Source organism: Aquarana catesbeiana, linkage group LG04 (assembly GCF_042186555.1).
Source record: "Aquarana catesbeiana isolate 2022-GZ linkage group LG04, ASM4218655v1, whole genome shotgun sequence".
NCBI lineage: Eukaryota > Metazoa > Chordata > Amphibia > Anura > Ranidae > Aquarana > Aquarana catesbeiana.
The window spans coordinates 31,775,790-31,799,963 of NC_133327.1; the positions used below are offsets into that span (position 1 = coordinate 31,775,790).

General features: G+C 45.1%; 1 protein-coding gene across 1 annotated transcript in view; it reads right to left on the reverse strand.

Annotated features, from left to right (window-relative positions):
* Window positions 1-250: 250 nt before the first annotated feature.
* Window positions 251-24,174, reverse strand: part of LOC141141144 (uncharacterized) — a 226,440-nt gene continuing 202,516 nt past the window's right edge. The window contains exons 12-13 of the mRNA XM_073628849.1: window positions 5,430-5,590; window positions 251-1,748 (exon numbers count right to left, since the gene is read on the reverse strand). Of these exons, the coding sequence (XP_073484950.1) occupies window positions 1,731-1,748; window positions 5,430-5,590 (179 nt within the window). The 3' untranslated portion in view covers window positions 251-1,730. The remainder of the gene's footprint in view (window positions 1,749-5,429; window positions 5,591-24,174) is intronic.

Genomic DNA, 24,174 nt, shown 5'->3' on the forward strand with positions numbered 1-24,174 from the left:
GAATAGTATTCAGCAGTGTTAGGACTCTCTCCTAGTGACACCTGGTCTGTGGTTGATTAGTATTTTAGCGGAAAAAAGGTGCTTGTAGCCCGGATCAACCTCCAAAGAAAAGATAATGCTAATTTATTGCGTATGAACAGATATTCATCCAGGAGAATAGTGGATGCAGTTTGGGTCGCCTTTTAAGGCATGCAAAAATAACAAGGAAAAAGAGATTCCCCAAAAGAAGGCAAAAAACCCAAACACGATCTGTCAAAAAAACCAATTTATTTAATAAGCTATAAACACCACACAAAGATACAAAATGAAGACAATAATGGGCAATTCAGGGAACATAACAGATGATTACATAGTTACATAGTTACATAGTAGGTGAGGTTGAAAAAAGACACAAGTCCATCAAGTCCAACCTATGTGTGTGATTATGTGTCAGTATTACATTACATATCCCTGTATATTGCGGTCATTCAGGTGATTATCTAATAGTTTCTTGAAGCTATCAATGCTCCCCACTGAGACCACCGCCTGTGGAAGGGAATTCCACATCCTTGCCGCTCTTACAGTAAAGAACCCTCTACGTAGTTTAAGGTTAAACCTCTTTTCCTCTAATTGCAATGAGTGGCCACGAGTCTTATTAAACTCTCTTCTGCGAAAAAGTTTTATCCCTATTGTGGGGTCAGCAGTACAGTATTTGTAAATTGAAATCATATCCCCTCTCAAGCGTCTCTTCTCCAGAGAGAATAAGTTCAGTGCTCGCAACCTTTCCTCATAACTAAGATCCTCCAGACCCTTTATTAGCTTTGTTGCCCTTCTTTGTACTCGCTCCATTTCCAGTACGTCCCTCCTGAGGACTGGTGCCCAGAACTGGACAGCATACTCCAGGTGCGGGCGGACCAGAGTCTTGTAGAGTGGGAGAATTATCGTTTTATCTCTGCAGTTGATCCCCCTTTTAATGCATGCCAATATTCTGTTTGCTTTATTAGCAGCAGCTTGGCATTGCATGCCGTTGCTGAGCCTATCATCCACTAGGACCCCCAAGTCCTTTTCCATCCATGATTAATAAAAATTGATAACGTTATCATTAAAAACACCGGAGCCGCGGCCAAACATACCCCATACACACACCAATCACAGCAGCAGATTCCTACTAAATAGGTAAGTAATTGGGTGATATGAGTCCTCAAATCAACAGTATAGATGGTATGGCGGTGTGGGGGTGGGTGGATGAATGCAAGTTGACTTTAAATTATTTCAAGAGGTTTCAATGTTGTATGAACACAAATAGAAGATTAATAACAGTCCGGGAGCTGAACATATGACATATGCAGGCTGATCACAATGACCGGCAACATCTACTGTAGGCGATAGTAACTCAGGACATTCAAGCAAAGAAGTTCATGTAAGTGGCAAGCAATGAGGGGGAGCAGATACGACAAGGCTGCACTGGTATTATAAATAGGAGTGATACTACTCTCACCAGGTGGATCAGCAGCTCACAGGATCGCAGGCTCTACCCCAGGTAGTTACTTGTTGATGAAGAAAATTGCATTTGCTTGTGCCGTCTGGTGGAGAAAGTTCCGCTGTGTCAGCGCCTTCTATCAGATGGTATAAGCCGGTCGTCAGCTGTTAGTTCCCGGTGAAACATTCAAACGCCCTGTGATCACGGCTCCGAGATGACGTGCTGACGTCACGTGCTGACGCGTTTCACCAGCCAATCACCGCTGGTTTCCTCAGAGCAAAGGAGGGGTCTGTGAGCGAAGGTTAAATAGACTAACCAATAAGGGTGTAATTACATCACATGTCCACCAGATATCGCACACAGTCACCACTCATCACAGACATTTCAGCAAAGGCAGTATCTCGTAAATGGCTTCACAAAAATAGCTGCACTCAATTGTTCAGAAGTAAGCACCTCAAACAGTGCTACATTGTGATTCAGAGAAACGTTTGATGAAGGTGGATATATACAGTTACATAGAGACCAAGCAAAAAACGAAAAACAAAAAACAAAAGACAAAAAACAAAACCTAAAAATAAAATATGGCAAATTAAAGCACCAGTATAAAGCTAGAAAATCGCATCAAAAATATAGAGCAGAGAAAACTATTGTTACAGGTGGTTGCTGCAGGGGAAATAAAAGATCATTTCTCCAAAAAAGGCTGAAGGCTACATTCGGTATTTAACCCATTGGGGGCCATCGCCTCCAAATAGTAGGTCCACATTTTTTCCTTCTGAAGGAGAACGGTGTCGAAATCGCCGCGTCTTGTAGGTAAATTCAACCTATAGATACCTTTTACTATTAGGCCCCTTGGGTCACGGTTATGAAATTTAGCAAAGTGGAGTGAAATGGGACGTTCATCATTCAGTTTTTTGATACCAGCAATGTGTTCTCGAATCCTTACCCTTAGGGCTCTTTTAGTTTTGCCCACATAGATTTTATTACATGGGCAAATAAGTGTATAAACCACTCGAGTAGTAGAGCAGTTTATAAACTGTTTAATCTTATAATCTGCACCTCCACGGGGGTTCGGGAACACATTTGTCTGGTGGACATACTTGCAGATGTTGCAGTGTCCGCATCTATACATGCCTGGGGAAATTCTAGTGTCACTTAACCAATTCTTCTGGGTAGTACGGGTGTATTCAGAGTGGACCAACAGGTCACCAAGGTTATTTGATCTTTTAGCTGTCAAGAGGGGTTTTGGGCTCACAAGTTCCGAAATTAAGGGGGCTGATTTTAAGATATGCCAGTGTTTTTGTAGGACTCCTTGGACCTATTTCCATTGGGATCCGTATTTAGTGATGATCCTTGGGAAGTTCTTTTCAGAATTTCCTTTTGACTCATTATTTTTATTTTGAGAAGAATTAACAGGGGGTACTAGGAGTTCATCACGATTTTTAAGAGTGGCTTTTCTCTTGGCCTTTTTAAGGGATCTATGTGAGTAACCTCTTTGTCTAAATCGTTGATACATCTCGCATGCCTCCTTATGAAATTCCTCCTCCACAGAACAATTCCGTCTGATCCTCAGGAATTGTCCTGTGGGTATCCCATGGATTAATGGTTTGGGGTGGTGACTCTGGGCAGACAACAGGGTGTTAGCTGCTGTTTTCTTCCTGTAGGTGCTAGTAACAATTTCATTCCCAGATCTCCGTATGGATAAGTCCAGAAAGGGGAGTATGTCAGGATGGTGTGAGTAGGTCAGACGTATGTTATAATTGTTTCTGTTCAGTTCGGACATAAAGTCCTCAAGTTGTTTAACTGAACCCCCCCACACCATCAAGACGTCATCAATGTACCTCAGCCACAGGAGGGAGTGGCTGAGGTACAGAGAGGACTTATAGACCATCGTTTCCTCCCAAAGTCCCAGGTGGAGGCATGTAGTATTTTAGCGGTGTTAGGACTGTCTCCTCATGATGTCCTGTTTTGGGGTGAATAGTATTAGCCAGTGTCAGGACAATGCCCTGATGATGTGCTGTCTTTGGGTGAATAGTAATGTCCTGGTGAAGTCCTGCCCTTAGATAAATAGTATTGAGCAGTGCTAAAACTGTCTCGTGGTCTGTGTAATTTTGAGTCTTCTTGACATATCTGGTATCTATTTATGTGAAGCAACATCATTGTTTAATATTTTTGTTTAAAAAATAGATATTATATTGTGTTTATGTACACTAAAATTAATGTTAGTGTATATCTCCTGAAAATGTTATTTTATTCTCCAGGGTCTTCACTTTCAGAAAATATATAATATAATTATATAATATATACAGTAATTTTCTATAAAAAAAAAAATGCTAATTTTAACATATGTGGGAAAAATTAAAAATTGCCCTGAACAGCAAGTCGTTAAGTCAACATAACAGCAAGCCAAATATGTCAGAAGTAGGTCATGGAGCCTTGATGCCCCTCCTGTATTTTTTTTCAAAACACGTCTACATAAAATTGATACAACATGGCCAGTGTGTCTTGTAATTTTTTTTTCTTTCCCTAGTGTAGCCATTTTTGTTTAACACTTGCTGACTGCCTAACTGAGAAATATGTAATTTGTCTGACATTAAATACTGGAGTTATGGCTGCAGCTAGATGCCATAACCCCCATATTCTCTTTTTCCCTTAGGCACCGGACTTGCAGATAAAAGTGATCCCTGCGGCAAATTCACCACCAGGTCCCTTTTAGAAGCGGCGGGAGGTGTGCCCCCTTTCCTCTCACCGATTCCTGGTGGTTCCCGAACTTACATTACCAATCACTGAGCCTGAAAATCCATTCTGCACAGGCGATGGCTTGCTATAGAGATAAGCGATGGCAAGATGGCCACCACTCATCTCTATGCCCTTGGAGGACCGGAACAATGTCATGACATCACTTCCGGAGCCAATCAGCAAATCTGGCAGACGTGATGTCCAATGGAGACAAGAGAAACACCACTCCAGGTAAGTGGATCCAGGTGAGCTGGGAACAGGACCCAATCCCACAGGTGCAAGCCTGGGTTTGCCTGCCGTGCAAGTGATGTGAAGAAAATAGTGGCTGCACATCGGAGTAACAAAAGTCCTTTTATTCCTCTTCCATAAAGTACAAAGGATCACATAACCACAGGATAGTAGCAAGTGCATCGTGTAGACGCGTTTCACACAGTTACTCTGTGCTTATTCATTACCAGGCCACCCGCGATTGCTCCACAAAGAGGCAGAACAGGCATCTGCCTATGTAAAAAAGGCAGATCCCCGTTCTGGAACACGGATCTCTGTGTACATCCAGTGAGTCCATCCCCCACACAGTTAGCAAGCACCCCATATATATATATATATATATATATATATATATATATATATATATATATATATATATATATATAATGTTTGAGGGTTCTAAATAATTAAAATACTTATTTTTACTTGTAAACAACAAGTGTCAGAAATAGGCCTGGTCCTTAAGTGGTTAAAGTGATTGTAAAGTAAAAAATGTGATTTAAAAGAAATAACATAGATGTCATACGTAGCCCCGATCCTCCTCTTCCCGGTTCCCCCGCTGGTGCTCTGGGCCCCTCCCCATGCCGAGTGCCCCCATAGCAAGCTGTGGGGGCACTCGTGCGTGTTATCTCCATAAGACACAGAGAGCATGGCTCAGGCCCATCCCCCCCCCCCGCGCACCCTCCCGCCACACTGACTGTGATTTACAGCAGTGGGAGCCAATGGGTCCTACTTCTGCGTCTCAGCCATTCAGGAGGGAGAGCCTAGGGTCTCGTGCACATCGCTGGATCGAAATCAGGCTTGGGTAAGTATTTACGGGGGGGGGGTTGATGCACACAGAAGATTTTTACCTTTATGCATAGAATTCATGAAGGTAAAAAAACTTCAGCCTTTACAATCCCTTTAAAATAAATGCATTCTGAAAAGAGAAAATCAGTTGGTCAGTCAACCAATGGAATATACTTACTACTACACTCAATCCCACATCCATTTGTAGCTCCTGCTGTCTTTCCATCATGGCACCAATATTTGCTGTTAACTTGAAATAGTCCATAATCGGTGCTTTTTTACCATTGTGGTGAATAGCTTTAGTGTCAAAATTACTTTCATGTTGCACAAGACATACCCCTGTGTTAATAAAATAAATACATTGTTATGATCATATACAATTTCACATTTTATATTATAACAAAAAAAAAAAAAATAAGAAGGAGGAGATAGGCTGTGTTGCTGTTTAGAAAGAGTTACTATTGAGCGATGTGAGCGCAAACCCTCCTCGGGAATTGATGTTTTGGGGAGAAAATAATAATGTTTTCAGGGAGAAAAACAGAAAATGATATGGCACAAACCGAAGTGACAAGCCTCCATCCCTAATTGTACATGTAGACAAGGAAAGGCTTTGGTTGTGGGACTTTAGATGAGGGAAGTCACAAAAAAAATAAAAAAAATAAAAAAATGTAATATAATAAAGATTTGTAAAATGAAAAAAAAAAAAAGTTTTTTTTTTTTTTTTATTCTGAAATCGGAATCAAACCATCTCATGATTAAATACATGATGCATCGAACTAATAAATTCATAACAAGCCATTAAAGCAACTGACATATATCACATGATATGTAAATTAATTCATAGTATACAGATACATAGTAATATTTTGACATAAACAAATACATAGCAGATATTGGTATATAAAAATCCAGATTGTCTTGACTAGTATAGAATTCAGCACATGCTTGGTAAAAAGCTGACATGATATTTTAGTGCATGATACTATTGGCATGAGCGATTTCCTAAAAAAATTGGGTTATTGAGATCAGATTGTCTTGATGTAACGGAACTCTACGCGTTTCGTGGAACATGTCCACTCATCAGGAGTAGGATGTAAAATGTATATCAGCTCAGGCAAGAGCCCAGTTTAAGTGTGGGGAAAGAGGGAACATCAGGTGCAATGTCTGGCCCGGGGCTGAGGCAGCCCTAATGGACCGCGGGAACAGCCGAGAGAGGGGTCGGGATTTCCAGAGGATGATACATGTGAAGTGAATAATTGGGGGACACATCTGACCTGCACCAATTGGTGCCATAAAATGACGGTGTGCTCAAGTGAACGTGCCTCTCAGATGAAAAAAGCATGGAATAATGTTCTCAATTCTTCAACCTTTTAAAACCTGAGCTGCTTTTGGAGGTTAAAGTAGAACTAAAGTCAAAAATATTATTTTTGGATCGAAAGGACTATAACGCCTGTCAGGTTTTTTTTTGGTCATCTGCTTCCCATTGGGGAGATTTCCTTTCCCTTCCTGCCAATACAGGAAGTGAGAGGAAATCCCTCCAAAGCGAGGGGAACTAGTATCCCCATTGGAAGATTTCTCCTCTATTCCTGTTCTGGGGACAACTCAAAATTTGGGGTTTTCTTTTACTTCACTTTTGGTGATAAGGGTAAATAGGACGGAGAGGGTGAGTCTCCCTAATGGGGGGCACTGACAGCAATAAAGACCTGACAGGGGTTCTAAATCCCTCCTCTCTATCCAAAACAAAAAAAAAAAACGTTTTGCCTTTAGTTATACTTAAAGAGGAGGTCCGCCCACCCCTTTAAAAATTAAAAGTCAGCAGCTACACATACTGTGGCTGCTGACTTTTTAACATTAGGACACTTACCTGTCCTGGAGTCCAGCGATGAGGGCACTGCAGGCGATCTTTGCTACTGCCGCGGCCATTGCTACTATGGGAACCCGGCAGTGTAGCCTTTCGGCTTCACGACCGGGCCCCTACTGCCCATGTGCGAAGCCAGATGCGCTCTTTCACTGGCCAGCAGAAGAGGAGGAGGGGGAGCGAGCTGCTGATGTAGATCGCCGTGGCCCGATCTCCCGGAAGTGGCCCGGTCTCCGCTCCCCCCCCCCCGAAAGGTGCCAAATGTGGCACCGGAGGGGGGGGAGGAATCAGATGAGAGGAAGTTCCACTTTTGGGTGGAACTCCACTTTAAAGCCTCACTTCCTGCCTGGGAAAACATTGCTAGCAAAACTGGAAGTGAGAGTAAATAATCTTGAATGCAGCCCCAGCTAGTAGTAAAACCCAACAGGGGTTCTAACTCTTCCCCACTCTAAAACAACCCCCCAAAAAAAAATAGATTTTTGCCAGACATACTGTAGTTCATGGGTGCTCAATGTGTGGCCCCCCAGCTGTTGCAGAACTACAAGTCCCATAAGGCATTGCAAGGCTGAACAGTTATAAGCATGACTCCCAAAGGCAAAGGCATGATGGGACTTGTAGTTCTTGTAGTTCTGCAAAAGCTGGAGGGCCACAGGTTGAGCACCCCTGTGTAGTTTAATCATACTAGTCACATGCCCGGAAGATCGTATGTCTAAATCTGATTGAGCAAAATTAATATTTTTTTCTATTATGGACAGATTTTACATAGTGGAGAAGATAAATCATCATAAATAGTGGTATACAATAATCAGCAGACAAGACTATAATATCACACTAAAAACAGCGCTAATGTTGAGTAGGCATCGGCTGTTCGGTCGTTCGCCGAATTGCGAACGATATGGGCCGTTCGCGCCAAATTCGTGTGGCGCGTCACGGCCCATAATTCACTGCGGCATCGCAGTGCATTGCTGGCTAATGATTGGCCAAGCATGCACTATGACCCGCATGCTTGGCCAATCACAGCGCCGCCTGAACAGAGAGCCGTAATTGGCCAAAGCCAAGGAGGCTTTGGCCAATTATGGCTCAGGGGATTTAGTACACACCCCACACTATATAAGGCCGCCTGCACGGCGGCCCTGTGTAGTGTGTGTTCCGGCGTTCATTGAGAGAGAGAGAGAGACAGACAGTGACATTTGATTTGAGTTAGATAGATTAGGCAGAACAGTCAGTCAGTTAGCTGCACTTACAGTGTATTGTGTATATATATGCATCCCAGGTGTTGCATATATATATATATACACTGTATTCAGTTTAGCTAGATCCGTTCCTGTAATCTTCCTACTGACAGGCAGGCATGTTTTGTTACATTATTTACAGCTACCTGAAGAAAATTACTGGTGTTCTTTTGATCCTATTAGTACCACAGTCAGGCAGCTAGACTATTTAAAGTTAGTGCAGTGCGTCTTGCTCACAGTGTTCAGCTAGATCCGTTCCTGTTATCTTCTTACTGACAGGCAGGCTTGTCTTGTTACAGTATATACAGCTACCTGAAGAAAATTGTTGGTGTTCTTTTGATCCTATTAGTACCACAGTTAGGCAGCTAGACTATTTACAGTTAGTGCAGTGCGTCCTGCTCACAGTGTTCTGCTAAACCTACAAGTTAGTGGGGTGCGTCCTGCTCACAGTGTTCAGCTAAACCTACAAGTTAGTGGGGTGCGTCCTGCTCACAGTGTTCAGCTAAACCTACAAGTTAGTGGGGTGCGTCCTGCTCACAGTGTTCAGCTAAAGCTAACTGTAGAAGGTTGGTGGTGTTCTCATACTACAGGCAGGCAGTTGATTTTGCTAGCTGCAGTATCAGTACATATATATATATATATATATATATATATATATATATATATATATATATATATATATCCCAGCTTAGTGCAGCTACAGGCCATTAGTATGTCTGGAAGGCCAAGAAGGAGAGGCAGACAGTCACAAGCCAATAAGAGAGGGCAAGCAGGCTCTGTGTCTAGTGCTGGTCGTGGAGACGGTGCATCCTCATCAGCACGTGGCCGTGGGACACGCTTGGCCTTTTTTTCGGCAGCTGGCCGTGTTGAGCTGCAACATGCGGAAGACTTGGTCGAGTGGATGACCAAGCCGTCCTCATCCTCCTCATCCTCTCTCACCCATGCCCAGGGTACTTTGTCTGGCAAAGCAGCGGCCTCTTCCCTCGGCTCAATGTCATCAGTGACTCCTTCCCTAGCCCCACCATGTCCTCCTGAGCAGTCCCTCAAACTGTTTGACCACAGTGTTGGGTACATGCTCCAGGAGGATGCCCAGCGTTTGGAAGGCTCTGATGATGATACTGAGCTCGATAAAGGCAGTAACGTGAGCACGGACAGAGGGGGTGCCCAAGAAGGACAGCAATCTGGCAGTCATGCTCCCCCTGCTGCAGCATACTGCCAGGTTTGCTCCAGTGATGAGGAGGGAGGGGATGATGAGGTCACTGACTCAACGTGGGTGCCTGATAGGAGAGAGGAGGAGGAGGAGGAGGCGGCACATCACCAACGAGGCAGGATGCCCTCCAGGGGCCAGCCTAAGGGCAGCACATTGACTGCGTCACACCCCAAAGCTGCACATGTGCAGGGCGCTGCAGTCTCTGCGCGTTATTCAAAAAGTTCTTTGGTGTGGGCCTTTTTTGAGACGAGTGCATCAGATAGCACCGCTGCTATTTGCAACATATGTCTCAAGCGTATCTCGCGTGGCCAAAACATCTCCCGCTTGGGTACCACATGCTTGACCAGACATATGTTGACCTGCCATGCAGTTTGTTGGCAAGCGTATCTAAAAGACCCACACCAAAGAACAAAGAGGACCTCTCCTTGCTCCTCATCAGCTGAGATTTCCAACCCCACTAGACCTTCAGTCCTCTCTGAGACCTGCACTGAGAGGAATGAAGGTGTAGAATTAGGTGTGTCACAGCCAAGTACTTGTGGGCAATCTGCTTTTGGTACACCGACGTCAGATTGTACCAGGCAAATTTCCCTGCCCCAGCTGCTGCACCGCCGAAAGAAGTTTGCTCCCAGCCATCCACATGCCCAGCGGTTGAATGCTAGCTTGGCAAAATTGCTAGCACTTCAACTGCTGCCTTATCAGTTGGTAGACTCTGCCCCCTTCCGTGAGTTTGTGGAATGTGCAGTTCCTCAGTGGCAGGTACCCAAACACCACTTTTTCTCACGGAAGGCGCTTCCGGCTCTCTACCGGCATGTGGAAGGCAATGTCCATGCCTCGCTGGACAGGGCGGTCAGCGGTAAGGTGCATATTACCGCTGACTCATGGTCCAGCAGGCATGGACAGGGACGTTACCTAAGTTTCACGGCACATTGGGTGACTCTGCTGGCAGCTGGGAAGGTTGCAGGACAAGGTGCAGTAGTGTTGGAGGTTGTTCCGCCACCACGCCTCCAAAATGCTAATGATTGTGACACACCTCTCTCCTCCACCCCCTCCTCTTCTTCTTCCTCCATGGCCTCTTCCTGTGCTTTGTCCTCGGAACCAGCGGTGCTCCGTAGTCGTTCAAGGGGCTACGCAAGTACGCAGGCCAAAAGATGCCATGCGGTGCTTGAGCTGGTGTGCTTGGGGGACAGGAGCCACACTGGGGCAGAGGTTCTGTCAGCTCTGCAGGGGCAGGTTCAGAGGTGGTTGACGCCACGCCAACTTAAGGCAGGAATGGTGGTTTGCGACAATGGCACCAATCTCCTCTCTGCCCTCTGACAGGGACAAATGACCCATGTGCCCTGTTTGGCTCACGTCCTTAACTTGGTGGTGCAGCGGTTCTTGGGCAGGTACCCGGGCTTACAGGATGTCCTGAGGCAGGCCAGGAAAGTCTGTGTGCATTTCCGCCGGTCATATAATGCCAGTGCTCGGCTGACGGACCTCCAAAAGGAGTTTAACCTGCCCAAGAACCGCCTAATCTGTGACATGCCCACCAGGTGGAACTCAACGTTGGCCATGCTGCAGCGGCTGCACACGCAGCAGAGGGCCATCAATGAGTACCTGTGCAACTATGGCACCAGGACAGGGTCAGGGGAGCTTGTTTTTTTTTCCCCACGCCAGTGGGCCATGATCAGGGATGCATGCACTGTCCTGTCACCATTTGAGGAGGCCACGAGGATGGTGAGCAGTAACAGTGCATGCATCAGTGACACTGTCCCCCTTGTCCACCTGTTGGAGCACACGCTGCGTGGAATAATGGACAGGGCACTTGAGGCAGAACAGAGGCAGGAAGAGGAGGACTTCCTTAGCTCTCAAGGCCCCCTTTATCCAGACAGTGTTCCTGTGTGCCCGCCGATCACACAGGAAGAGGACGAGGAGGAGGGGGAGGAGGAAGATTGTGTCAGTATGGAGGTGGAGCCTGGCACTCAGCATCAGCAGCAGTCTTTAAGGGATCAGTCCCAAGAAACACATGGACTTGTACGTGGCTGGGAGGAGGTGGCTGCGGACCATGTCGTCCTTAGTGACCCAGAGGACTCCGGACCGAATGCCTCAGCAAACCTACGCTGCATGGCCTCCCTGATCCTGCAAAGCCTGCGTAAGGATCCTCGTATTCTTGGTATCAAGGAGAGGGACCAATACTGGCTGGCAACCCTCCTTGATCCACGTTACAAGGGTAAGGTTGCAGACCTTATCTTGCCATCGCAGAGGGAGCAGAGGATGAAACATCTTCGGGAGGCCTTGCAGAAAGGTCTGTGCAACGCGTTCCCAGAGACTGGGAGGTTACAAACTCCTGTTTCTGGACAACGTGTTGCTGAGGCTTCGGTCAGTCAAAGAAGGAGCGGTGGAGAAGATGGCCGTCTGACCGATGCGTTCAGACAATTTTTTGGTCCGCAGCCCCAAGGTGTGATCGGTTCCAGCAACCATCGCCAGCGTCTGTTTTACATGGTGCAGGAATACCTAGGGGCAAGATCAGATTTGGACACCTTTCCCACCGAAAATCCTCTGGGTTACTGGGTCTTGAGGATGGATCACTGGCCAGAGCTTGCACAGTATGCAATTGAGCTACTGGCCTGTCCTGCATCCAGCGTTCTTTCGGAACGCACATTCAGTGCTGCTGGAGGCGTGGTAAACGATCACAGGGTGCGTCTGTCCACCAACTCGGTCGATCGACTGACCTTCATAAAAATGAATCAGTCTTGGATCACCACCAGCTACCAAGCACCTGATGCTGATGTAACCGAATAATTTTTTTTGAAATCTCAGATCCCTTCAAAGACTGCCTATGCTGATGCTGAGTGACTATCCCTGAGTAATTATCCTCTTCCTCCTCAAGGATCACGCTGATAGCTTGTAAGAACATTTTTGGTTCTGGGCGCCACCACCAGTGCCTAAGGCACAATTTTTCAGCCCCTGTTTAACAGGGGCGTGTAATTACAATTTTTGATGCAATACTTTGCAGCAGGGCTCGTTCCTGGGTTCCAACTAGAGTGTCTGTGAGGGGTTGCAGTGTTGTGGCACCAGCACCAGTGCCTAAGGCCCAATTTTTCTGCCCCTGTTTAACAGGGGCGTGTAATTACAATTTTTTATGCAATACTTTGCAGCAGGGCTCGTTCCTGCGTTCCAACTAGAGTGTCTGTGAGGGGTTGCAGTGTTGTGGCACTAGCACCAGTGCCTAAGGCCTAATTTTTCAGCTCCTGTTCAACAGGGGCATGTAATTACAATTCTTGATCTAATATTTCACAGCAGGGCCCATTTCTGCACCCACCAAGAGCGAGTGAGGACTTACAGTGTTGTGGCACCAGCACCACCACCACCAAAGGCCCAATTTTTTTGCCCTTGTTCAACAGGGGCATGTAATTACAATTCTTGATCTAATATTTCACAGCAGGGCCCATTTCTGCACCCACCAAGAGCGAGTGAGGACTTACAGTGTTGTGGCACCAGCACCACCACGACCACCACCAAAGGCCCAGTTTTTCTGCCCCTGTTCAACAGGGGCATGTAATTACAATTCTTGATCTAATATTTCACAGCAGGGCCCTGTGAGGGCTTACAGTGTTGTGGCCACAACAACACCTAAGGCCCAAATTTCTGCTGAGTATATAGGGCAGGCCCCTACTTTCAAACATCTAACTTACAAACGACTCCTACTTGCAAACGGAAGGAGACAACAGGAAGTGAGATGAAATCTACCCCTAGGAAGGGAAATTCTCTCCTGTAAGAGTTAATATGGGAAAAACATTTCTCCTTTCCACTGATGCTTTCCAATCCTTGTTTCACAAAAAAACCCAAATTTTCAAAAAACATTTGTCATTGGGACAAAAGTGAGGTGAAATCTTCTGAAGAGGAGGAAAGACAGCAAAACAAATGTCACAGGGGTGATAACCCTTCCCTATGTTTTCCAAAAAGCTTAAAAAAGATTTTTTGGCTGGAGCTAAACACGTTAAAAATGTACCCGTTAAAAATTACAAACAGATTCTACTTAACAACAAACCTACAGTCCCTGTCTTGTTTGCACCGCCTGTATACTGCTGTTCAGAGTATATAGGGCCTGGTGGCCCCACACCTTTCCTTATTTTAATTTGGGTGCGGGGTTCCCCTTAATATCCATACAAGACCCAAAGGGCCTGGTAATGGACTGGGGGGCACCCATGCCGTTTGTCTCACTGATTTTCATCCATATTGCCAGGACCCGACATGACATTAAACCCGCAAGCAGTTGTAAATGAGATTTTTTCCTTTAAAAATGACATTTGGTGCAGGGACTGTTCTAAACACGGGAAACACGCGCCACTTTACAGGCATACTATAGACACCCCCCAGGTACGATATTTAAAGGAATATTTCACTTTTTTTTTTTTTTACTTTAAGCATCATTAAAATCACTGCTCCCGAAAAAACGGCCGTTTTTAAAAGTTTTTTTTGCATTGATACATGTCCCCTGGGTTAGGACCCGGGTCCCCAAACCCTTTTTAGGACAATACCATGCAAATTAGCCTTTAAAATGAGCACTTTTGATTTTAAACGTTCGAGTCCCATAGACGTCAATGGGGTTCTAACGTTCGTGCAAATTTTCGGTCCGTTCGCAGGTTCTGGTGCAAACCGAACCGGGGGGTGTTCGGCTCATCCCTAATGTTGAGCTAAAACGGATATACATGCGGCCAACTTCACAAACAAAAGTTCTTTGAAAGAGGTGAGCAGTTGAAAAAGTGGTTCAGAAAGTGTTCATAGGTGATAATAGTATAGAAACTCAGTGTGCACCTTCCACCGGTCAATCCAATTCCACCATGTGAGAACACGCTCCCCTCAGGGGGTTAAACTCACCAGAGCTTAATAATAATAAGCCTCCAAGGAAAGAAACATCCAAGCCACAAGACACTGCCAGCACAGCTCCGGAGGAATCCCTGATGATCAAGGGTTTATCTTGTGTTTGTCTGTTTGATGATAGTGATGTTTTCCTCAAAAGTTTACAGTCCTGAAAAAGCTATTCAGGGAAACATGTTGACTGTTGGATAAGATCATCTGGACTAGAGAATATTGTTACACCTAATTAGTTGATGGTCATTGGTGTCCAGAAGGTGTGAGATTGTTCTAGAAGATCGGTAGCAGTACAGGGCATGGACTCACATCTGTGAGGTTGTGGGGAACCCATCCAGGGATCAGACAACCTATCTGAGGACTTGTGGAGAATATGTCTGTCTCCTCACTGAAGTCATTGAGGGATTCCTCCGGAGCGGTGCTGGCAGTGTCTTGTGGCTTGGATGTTTCTTTCCTTGGAGGCTTATTATTATTAAGCTCTGGTGAATTTAACCCCCTGAGGGGAGCGTGTTCTCACATGGTGGAATTGGATTGACCGGTGGAAGGTGCACACTGAGTTTCTATACTATTATCATCTATGAACACTTTCTGAACCACTTTTTCAACTCCTCACCTCTTTCAAAGGACTTTTGTTTGTGAAGTTGCCCGCATGTATATCCGTTTTAGCTCAACATTAGCGCTGTTTTTAGTGTGATATTATAGTCTTGTCTGCTGATTATTGTATACCACTATTTATGATGATTTATCTATATTTTTAAACGGCTGCTTTTATAATATTATTTTTAGTTTGCACCTCTTTGTGACAGCAAATTGGTGTGATTTATACTTTTTCTTCAATATATTTCTGCTTTAGAACTGCATCTGTCCCTGGCGCTGAGTGGTGTGCTTTTGGGCCTGTAAGAACACCTTTTTACATAGTGGAGAAGATGTTTCAAAGCTAAACTTTAAGTTTAAACTTTTTCTGTTATAGATCTCACATGATCGAAGCGTCATCTAGTGGCCAAAATGCGGAACCTGTTTTTGAGTACCGCAATCCGGTCAAAAAATTATTTTGGCCACTAGATGGCACTTCAATCATACAAGATAGTTCTAGAATATAGAATACAGCAAGTTTCATTGTAGCTGAGCAGACGTGTGTCACACATATACACAGACCCCTATGGATAACATTACAATACAGATATTGGAGTCCATCCACTCCTGAGATTTACATAGCTCTGACATACAGCACAGCTCTTTTTTGACAGGGCAACAGACCTGATTTTTCTTTACTGCAGTCCAGTAACATTTGCAGGTTTGCGCAGCCCCAGCCTCTGACTAGACAGTGAAAAGAGAAGCAGCAGACTTAGCTAATCTGATCTAATCTCTGCCACTCTGCTCTTTTCTTCTACCTGCATGAGTGGTGCTGCACGCCTCAATGGCTCTTTGTGCTGCTTCTTACTTCCCCAGTCTGAGCTCTTCTGCACAGGGACTTCTAGAGGCAGATATCAGGTCAATTTCAGGTACTTATACAGCTTTCAATTTTAAAAAATTGCATATTAATTATCACAAAACTGCTTTAAATTGTGACTTTTTTATCTATTCAACTTTAAGTTAAAAAAAAAACTATTCAAGAATAATTAAGTAATTGTTATTTTGTGCTTTTTTTTTTTCATTTAGTGGACCCATGTAAAGGAATTTTATTAATTGATTTCAAGAATAAATGTCTTTTTTATTGTCAGACTCTCCCTCCCTGAATAAATCTTCATATGGAACATTTAAACAGTGCAGTAGGAGGAAGGAGGAACATTTTAAAGAATTTTTGAATTTCAGCTTGAGCTACTGATCACTGCAATCAGAAAGCTTTCACACAGCTAAGAACAGACAAGTATATATTAAACCAGTGTTTCTCAACCAGGGTTCCCCTCCTCTGCTGCCACATTTGGCACCTTCCGGGGGGAGCGGGTACCTGCTTTTGACAGGTACCCGCTCCCACTTCTGGGTGACTGCGCTGCGGCGAAGTCACTCTGAAGTTCGGCCCTCCCTCCTTCTTCCCTCCGCCGCCGGGCCATTCATAAAGTGCAGCGCGCTTGGCACATGCGCTGTAGGGAACCGGCTAGGGGTGCCAACATCGCGGAATCCCTGAACAGGTAGGTGTCCTAATATTAAAAGTAAGGAGCTACAGCAGTGGCGGCCTGTCCATATAGGGCGCATTTGACAGGTACCCACTCCCACTTCCGGGTGACTGCGCTGCGGCAAAGTCACTCTAATGTTTGGCCCTCCCTCCTTCTTCCCTCCGCCGCCGGGCCATTCAGAAAGTGCAGCGCGCTTGGCACATGCGCAGTAGGGAACCGGCTATGAAGCCGCAAGGCTTCACTGCGGTTTCACTTACAAGAAATGGCGACGGCAGCACTGAAGCAGCATTGAAAAATCGGCTCTCAGGCTGGAGTGCCGACATTGCGGAATCCGTGAACAGGCAAGTGTCCTAATATTAATAGTCAGCAGCTACAGCAGTGGCGGCCTGTCCATATGGGGCGTAGGGGCGCTGCTCCCCTAATTCATGCTTCCGTCCCCCTAATCTACATGCAGGGCACCGGCACATAGATTCCAATGGGGTTTTTTGTTTTGTTTTTAGAAGCACGTGATTAGAGCCTGAGGCTCTAATAGGCTTCAAAAAAGGGTGAGCTCGGAGAGCATCCCACCCAGTTGTGTGATAATAGCGAATTAATATTCGCTATTGTCTTCCTGACTCTCCTCCCAGCCAATCAGGAAATGGGTCCTGAGACCCGTCACCTGATTGGCCGAGAGGAAAAGCGATCCTATTGGCCGCCGAGGAGGAGGGGGTAGGAGATGTAGGAGAAGCCGCTGTGAAGCACCAGGAGGAGGAGATGCAGGGTAAAGTCGCCACCCAGGGGGAAGCGCTGCCCGTGACATAGATGTGGTAAGTGCAGGGCTGGTGACCACCCAGCTACCACTGAGCTACAGTATTAGCTCACTGACTTTTAATTTTTTTGGTGGCGGGGCTGGAGCTCCCCTTTAACCAATTGAAAACCAGGCCTTTTCTGGAACTTTTCGTGAAATGGCGACAAACTACAGTGCTTAAAAATCTCCATAGGTAAAGCTTTAAAATTTTTTACAGGTTACCTGTTACAGAGGAGGTCCTGTGCTAGAATTATTGCTCTCGCTCAGATGCTCATGGGGATACCTCACATGTGTGGTGCGAACACTGTTTGCTTATGTGGGTGTGACCTCACTACTGCATGCACTTTAACCACTTGAGCCCCGGACCATTATGCTGCCTAAGGACCAGAGGTCTTTTTCCAATTTGGCACTGCATCGCTTTAACTGCTAATTGCGCGGTCATGCAATGCTGTACCCAAACGAAATTTGCGTCCTTTTCTTCCCACAAATAGAGCTTTCTTTTGATGGTATTTGATCACCTCTGCAGTTTTTATTTTTTGCGCTATAAACGGAAAAAGACCGAAAATTTGGAAAAAAAATGATATTTTCTACTTTTTGTTATAAAAAAAATCCAATAAACTAAATTTTAGTCATACATTTAGGCCAAAATGTATTCGGCCACATGTCTTTGGCAAAAAAAATGTCAATAAGCATATATTTATTGGTTTGCGCAAAAGTTATAGCGTCTACAAACTAGGGTACATTTTCTGTAATTTACACAGCTTTTAGTTTATGACTGCCTATGTCATTTCTTGAGGTGCTAAAATGGCAGGGCAGTACAAACCCCCCCAAATGACCCCATTTTGGAAAGTAGACACCCCAAGGAAATTGCTGAGAGGCATGTTGAACCCATTGAATATTTATTTTTTTTGTCCCAAGTGATTGAATAATGACAAAAAAAAAAAAAATATTTACAAAAAGTTGTCACTAAATGATATATTGCTCACACAGGCCATGGGCCTATATGGAATTGCACCCCAAAATACATTCAGCTGCTTCTCCTGAGTATGGGGATACCACATGTGTGGGACTTTTTGGGAGCCTAGCCGCGTACGGGGCCCCGAAAACCAAGCACCGCCTTCAGGATTTCTAAGGGTGTAAATTTTTGATTTCACTCTTCACTGCCTATCACAGTTTCGGAGGCCATGGAATGCCCAGGTGGCACAAAACCCCCCCAAATGACCCCATTTTGGAAAGTAGACACCCCAAGCTATTTGCTGAGAGGCATATTGAGTCCATGGAATATTTTATATTTTGACACAAGTTGTGGGAATGTGACACTTTTTTTTTTTTTTTTTGCACAAAGTTGTCACTAAATGATATATTGCTCACACAGGCCATGGGCCTATGTGGAATTGCACCACAAAATACATTTAGCTGCTTCTCCTGAGTATGGGGATACCACATGTGTGGGACTTTTTGGGAGCCTAGCCGCGTACGGGGCCCCGAAAACCAATCACCGCCTTCAGGATTTCTAAGGGTGAAAATTTTTGATTTCACTCTTCACTGCCTATCACAGTTTCGGAGGTCATGGAATGCCCAGGTGGCACAAAACCCCCCCCAAATGACCCCATTTTGGAAAGTAAACACCCCAAGCTATTTGCTGAGAGGCATGGTGAGTATTTTGCAGCTCTCATTTGTTTTTGAAAATGAAGAAAGACAAGAAAAAACTTTTTTTTTTTTCTTTTTTCAATTTTCAAAACTTTGTGACAAAAAGTGAGGTCTGCAAAATACTCACTATACCTCTCAGCAAATAGCTTGGGGTGTCTACTTTCCAAAATGGGGTCATTTGGGGGGGTTTTGTGCCACCTGGGCTTTCCATGGCCTCCGAAACTGTGATAGGCAGTAAAGAGTGAAATCAAAAATTCACGCCGTTAGAAAGCCTGAAGGCGGTGCTTGGTTTTCGGGGTCCCGTACGCGGCTAGGCTCCCAAAAAGTCTCACACATGTGGTATCCCAGTACTCAGGAGAAGCAGCAGAATGTATTTTGGGGTGTAATTTCACATATTCCCATGGCATGTTTGAGCAATATATCATTTAGTGACAACTTTGTGCAAAAAAAAAAAAAAAAATTTGTCTCTTTCCCGCAACTTGTGTCGCAATATAAAATATTCCATGGACTCGACATGCCTCTCAGCAAATAGCTTGGGGTGTCTACTTTCCAAAATGGGGTCATTTGGGGGGGTTTTGAACTGTCCTGGCATTTTATGCACAACATTTAGAAGCTTATGTCACACATCACCAACTCTTCTAACCACGTGAAGACAAATCCCTTTCTGACACTCATTGTTTACATGAAAAAGTTTTTTTTTTTTGCAAAAAAATTACTTTGAACCCCCAAACATTATATATTTTTTTAAAGCAAATGCCCTACAGATTAAAATGGTGGGTGTTTCATTTTTTTTTTCACACAGTATTTGCGCAGCGATTTTTCAAACGCATTTTTTGGGGAAAAAACCCCCTTTTTTAAATTTTAATGCACTAAAACACACTATATTGCCCAAATGTTTGATGAAATAAAAAAGATGATCTTAGGCCGAGTACATGGATACCAAACATGACATGCTTTAAAATTGCGCACAAACGTGCAGTGGCAACAAAATAAATACATTTTTAAAAGCCTTTAAAAGCCTTTACAGGTTACCACTTTAGATTTACAGAGGAGGTCTACTGCAAAAATTACTGCCCTCGATCTGACCTTCGCGGCGATACCTCACATGCATGGTGCAATTGCTGTTTACGTTTGACGACAGACCGCCGCTTGCATTCGCCTTAGCGCGAGAGCAGGGGGCGACAGGGGTGCTTTTTTTTTTTTTTTTTTTTTTCTTTATTATTTTTTTGCTTTTTTATCTTATTTTTAAACTGTTCCTTTCATTTTTTTTTTTTTTTTAATCATTTTTATTGTTATCTCGGGGAATGTAAATATCCCCTATGATAGCAATAGGTAGTGACAGGTACTCTTTTTTGAAAAAATTGGGGTCTATTAGACCCTAGATCTCTCCTCTGCCCTCAAAGCATCTGATGACACCAAGATCGGTGTGATAAAATGCTTCCCCAATTTCCCAATGGCGCTATTTACATCCGGCGAAATCTAAGTCATAAAATGCTCGTAGCTTCCGGTTTCTTAGGCCATAGAGATGTTTGGAGCCACTCTGGTCTCTGATCAGCTCTATGGTCAGCTGACTGAATCACCGGCTGCATTCTCAGGTTCCCTGTTGAGACAGGAGAGCCAGAGAAAAACACGGAAGACGGTGGGGGGGGGGGCATTCCCTCCCACGGCTTGTAAAAGCAGTCTAGAGGCTAATTAGCCACTAGGATTGCTTTTACATGAAAGCCGACCGCTGGCTGAAAAGAATGATACCAAGATGATACCTAAACCTGCAGGCATCATTCTGGTATAACCATTCAAAGTCGTGAATGGCGTACCTGAAGACAAAAAAATGGTTAACAATAAAGCACAGTAAACGGTAAAGTATAAATAATTACATACCTCAAAAGCAAACATGATAAAACATAATAACAATAAAACATTGCAGAATAGAATACAGTAAAAAAGAGCAGAACAATAGAGAGAATAGAGAGAGAAAGAACAATAAAACGACAACTATTATTTTTTATTTTATATATATTTTTTTTTTTTACACTTTTTTTGTAACTAACTTTTATAACTGTAACCGGTTCCAGGTTCGGGTCTCTCAAAATGCGATGGCATCTTGGGAGACCCTGTGAAAGTGTGCCTAGTCTGTGCAATGCTGTACCCTACGCTAATACTCAACTAATGAATGGTAGCGTTCAAAACATTCACCAATGCAAAGACCAGGATTGTCAGGACAGGAGGGACAATAATAGCGGGTGTCACGCCTATATCCGCGCTTGCTGCAGACACAACATCTTTTTTGGGGGGGTTCGCTGGGTAGGGGTACTCGGGAGGACATAAAGAAAATGCCTCTCATGCAGCCGACTGCATTTGGTTGGGGATGTGAATGGGGGAAGTACGGGCGCTGCAGAAGCGGTGGGTTCCCAATTAGGATTGGCGAATGCAGCAGGAAGGGCACTATGGGCACGACGGGCCTGTGTTTGTCTTCTTGGTGGCAGCGGGACACTACTTGTGCTTGCCACCTTACCAGCTTGAACTGCACTTATGGGACTCGCCACGTCACCAAGTGTTACTGCAGTGCTGGTTTGACTACGACCGGGGTGTACTAGGCCGCTGGTGCTTGCCAGTTCACCAAAACGCTACAAAAAAACTGTTAGCGATCGCAGGGATCAGGCCTGACTCTGCGAACACTGCAGTTATGCGTTTAGTGTTTTGTAAGTGACAGTGATCGATCGATACTGCACTTGGGTGGGCTGGGCCGGGCGGAGGGGCAAAATGCAGGTGCTAGCAGGTATCTGGGCTGATCCCGCTAACACTGCGTTTTTGGGAACCCTAAACTGCTGGGGACGCCAGTATAGATCTGATCGGATCAGATATTGATCCGTTCAGATACTATACCACTAAGGGAGGTGTACGGTGCGTGCGTGGGTGTTAGCGGTACTGGCGCTAATCTGACGCTGCCTGGGGCTGGTGCTTGCCAGTTCACCAAAATACTACCAAAAAAACTGTTAGCGATCGCAGGGATCAGGCCTGACTCTGCGAACGCTGCAGTTATGCATTTAGTGTTTTGTAAGTGTCAGTGATCGATCGATACTGCACTTGGGTGGGCTGGGCTGGGCCGGGCGGAGGGGCAAAACGCAGGTGCTAGCAGGTATCTGGGCTGATCCCGCTAACACTGCGTTTTTGGGAACCCTAAACTGCTGGGGATGCTAGTATAGATCTGATCGGATCAGATATTGATCCGATCAGATACTATACCACTAAGGGAGGTGTACGGTGCGTGCGTGGGTGTTAGCGCTACTGGCGCTAACCTGACGCTGCCTGAGGCTGGTGCTTGCCAGTTCACCAAAATGCTACCAAAAAAACTGTTAGCGATCGCAGGGATCAGGCCTGACTCTGCGAACGCTGCAGTTATGCGTTTAGTGTTTTGTAAGTGACAGTGATCGATCGATACTGCACTTGGGTGGGCTGGGCGGAGGGGCAAAACGCAGGTGCTAGCAGGTATCTGGGCTGATCCCGCTAACACTGTGTTTTTGGGAACCCTAAACTGCTGGGGACGCTAGTATAGATCTGATCGGATCAGATATTGATTCGATCAGATACTATACCACTAAGGGAGGCGTATGCTGCGTGCGTGGGTGTTAGCGGTACTGGCGCTAATCTGACGCTGCCTGGGGCGATGCATATCACCGCCGGGCGATCAGGGGGCTAAACCTTTATTCGGTAATAAACGGCGGGTGCCCTGACACTATAAAAAATAAACAAACTAACCAGCGTCACCCGTAACGGTTATACGGTGATCAGTGGTGAAAGGGTTAACTAGGGGGCAATCAAGGGGTTAAAACATTTATTAGATAGTATATGGGGGTCCCTGTCGCTATAAAACGCTGACGGAGAACCTAAATATTTAGGTCCCTAACTAGCGTCACCAGCGACACTAATACAGCGATCAGAAAAATGATCGCTTAGCGACACTGGTGACAAGGGGTGATCAAGGGGTTAAAACTTTATTAGGGGGGGTTAAGGGGGTATCCTAGACCTACAGGGGGGTAATACTCACTGTCCCAACACTGTAACTGTCACAAACTGACACCAATGCAGTAATCAGAAAAAAAAAAAAAAAAAAAACTGCTGGTGTCAGTTTGTGACAGGGGGGGGGGTGATTGGGGGGGGATCGGGGGGCGATCGGGGGGGGTTTGGGGTGTTTTGTGTGCCTGGCATGTTCTACTGTGTGTGTGTTGTGCACTCACATACCTGTCTTCTCTCCTCGGGCCGGAACGGAAATTACCGAGCCGAGGAGAGATGACATCATTTCCTTTGCTGCTGTTTAGCATACAACAGCAAAGGAATGATGTGATTGGCCGGCGGCGATCGCGAGGGGGGGGCCACGAACGGATGGCCTCCCCCTCATCTCCGATCGCCGTGGGACAAAAGACGACCGCCTCGGGCACCGGGGGGGGGTCCGATCGGACCCCCCATCCGCGGAAGGCAAATCACGTATATGTACGTGATTTTGCCTGTCCGTGCCACCTTGCCGACGTAAATCGGCGTGAGGCGGTCGTCAAGTGGTTAAAAAAAAAATCTTATTTATTTTACTTTTTATTTTTACACTGTCCCTTTAAAACAGTCCCTTATTATAGAAATAAGCATGACAGGCCCTCTTTATTGAGAGATCTGGGGTCAAAAAGACCCCAGATCTTTTGTTTACCTTTAGAAGCAAAAGAAAAAAAATGTTGACTTTAAAAAAAAATAAAAAAAAAAATAAAAAGTTGCAGCCATAGGAAGCCACTGCCTATTGTGGCACACCTGCTGCTGCGCCCATTGACAGAGATAGCGCAGCTCCGCCCCGCCCCCTGCTCCCCCCTCATCACAGGATTTGATTGACAGCTGCAGGTGCTGCTATCAATCTGCCCTGTGAGTAGGGAGAGAGTAGAAAGAGCCGCTGCTCTTGTGCACAGCCCTGGATCAAGACTGGGCTCGGGAAAGTATAAAGGGGGGTGGGGGGGATCCTGTGCACAGAACCCGCAAAATCATTTTTAAAGCGTCACCTACGAAAAATTTTAGGTATCATAATTTGTCACAATTTCTCGGGTACATGCAACTTTGAGTTGTGACATGTTTGATATCTATTTACTCAACTCAACCTTTATATTTTATTTTTCTTTTAAACTGGGTATTATAAGGGCTTTTAAAAATGTATCCTAAATATAATAAATATATGTAACATTAAATG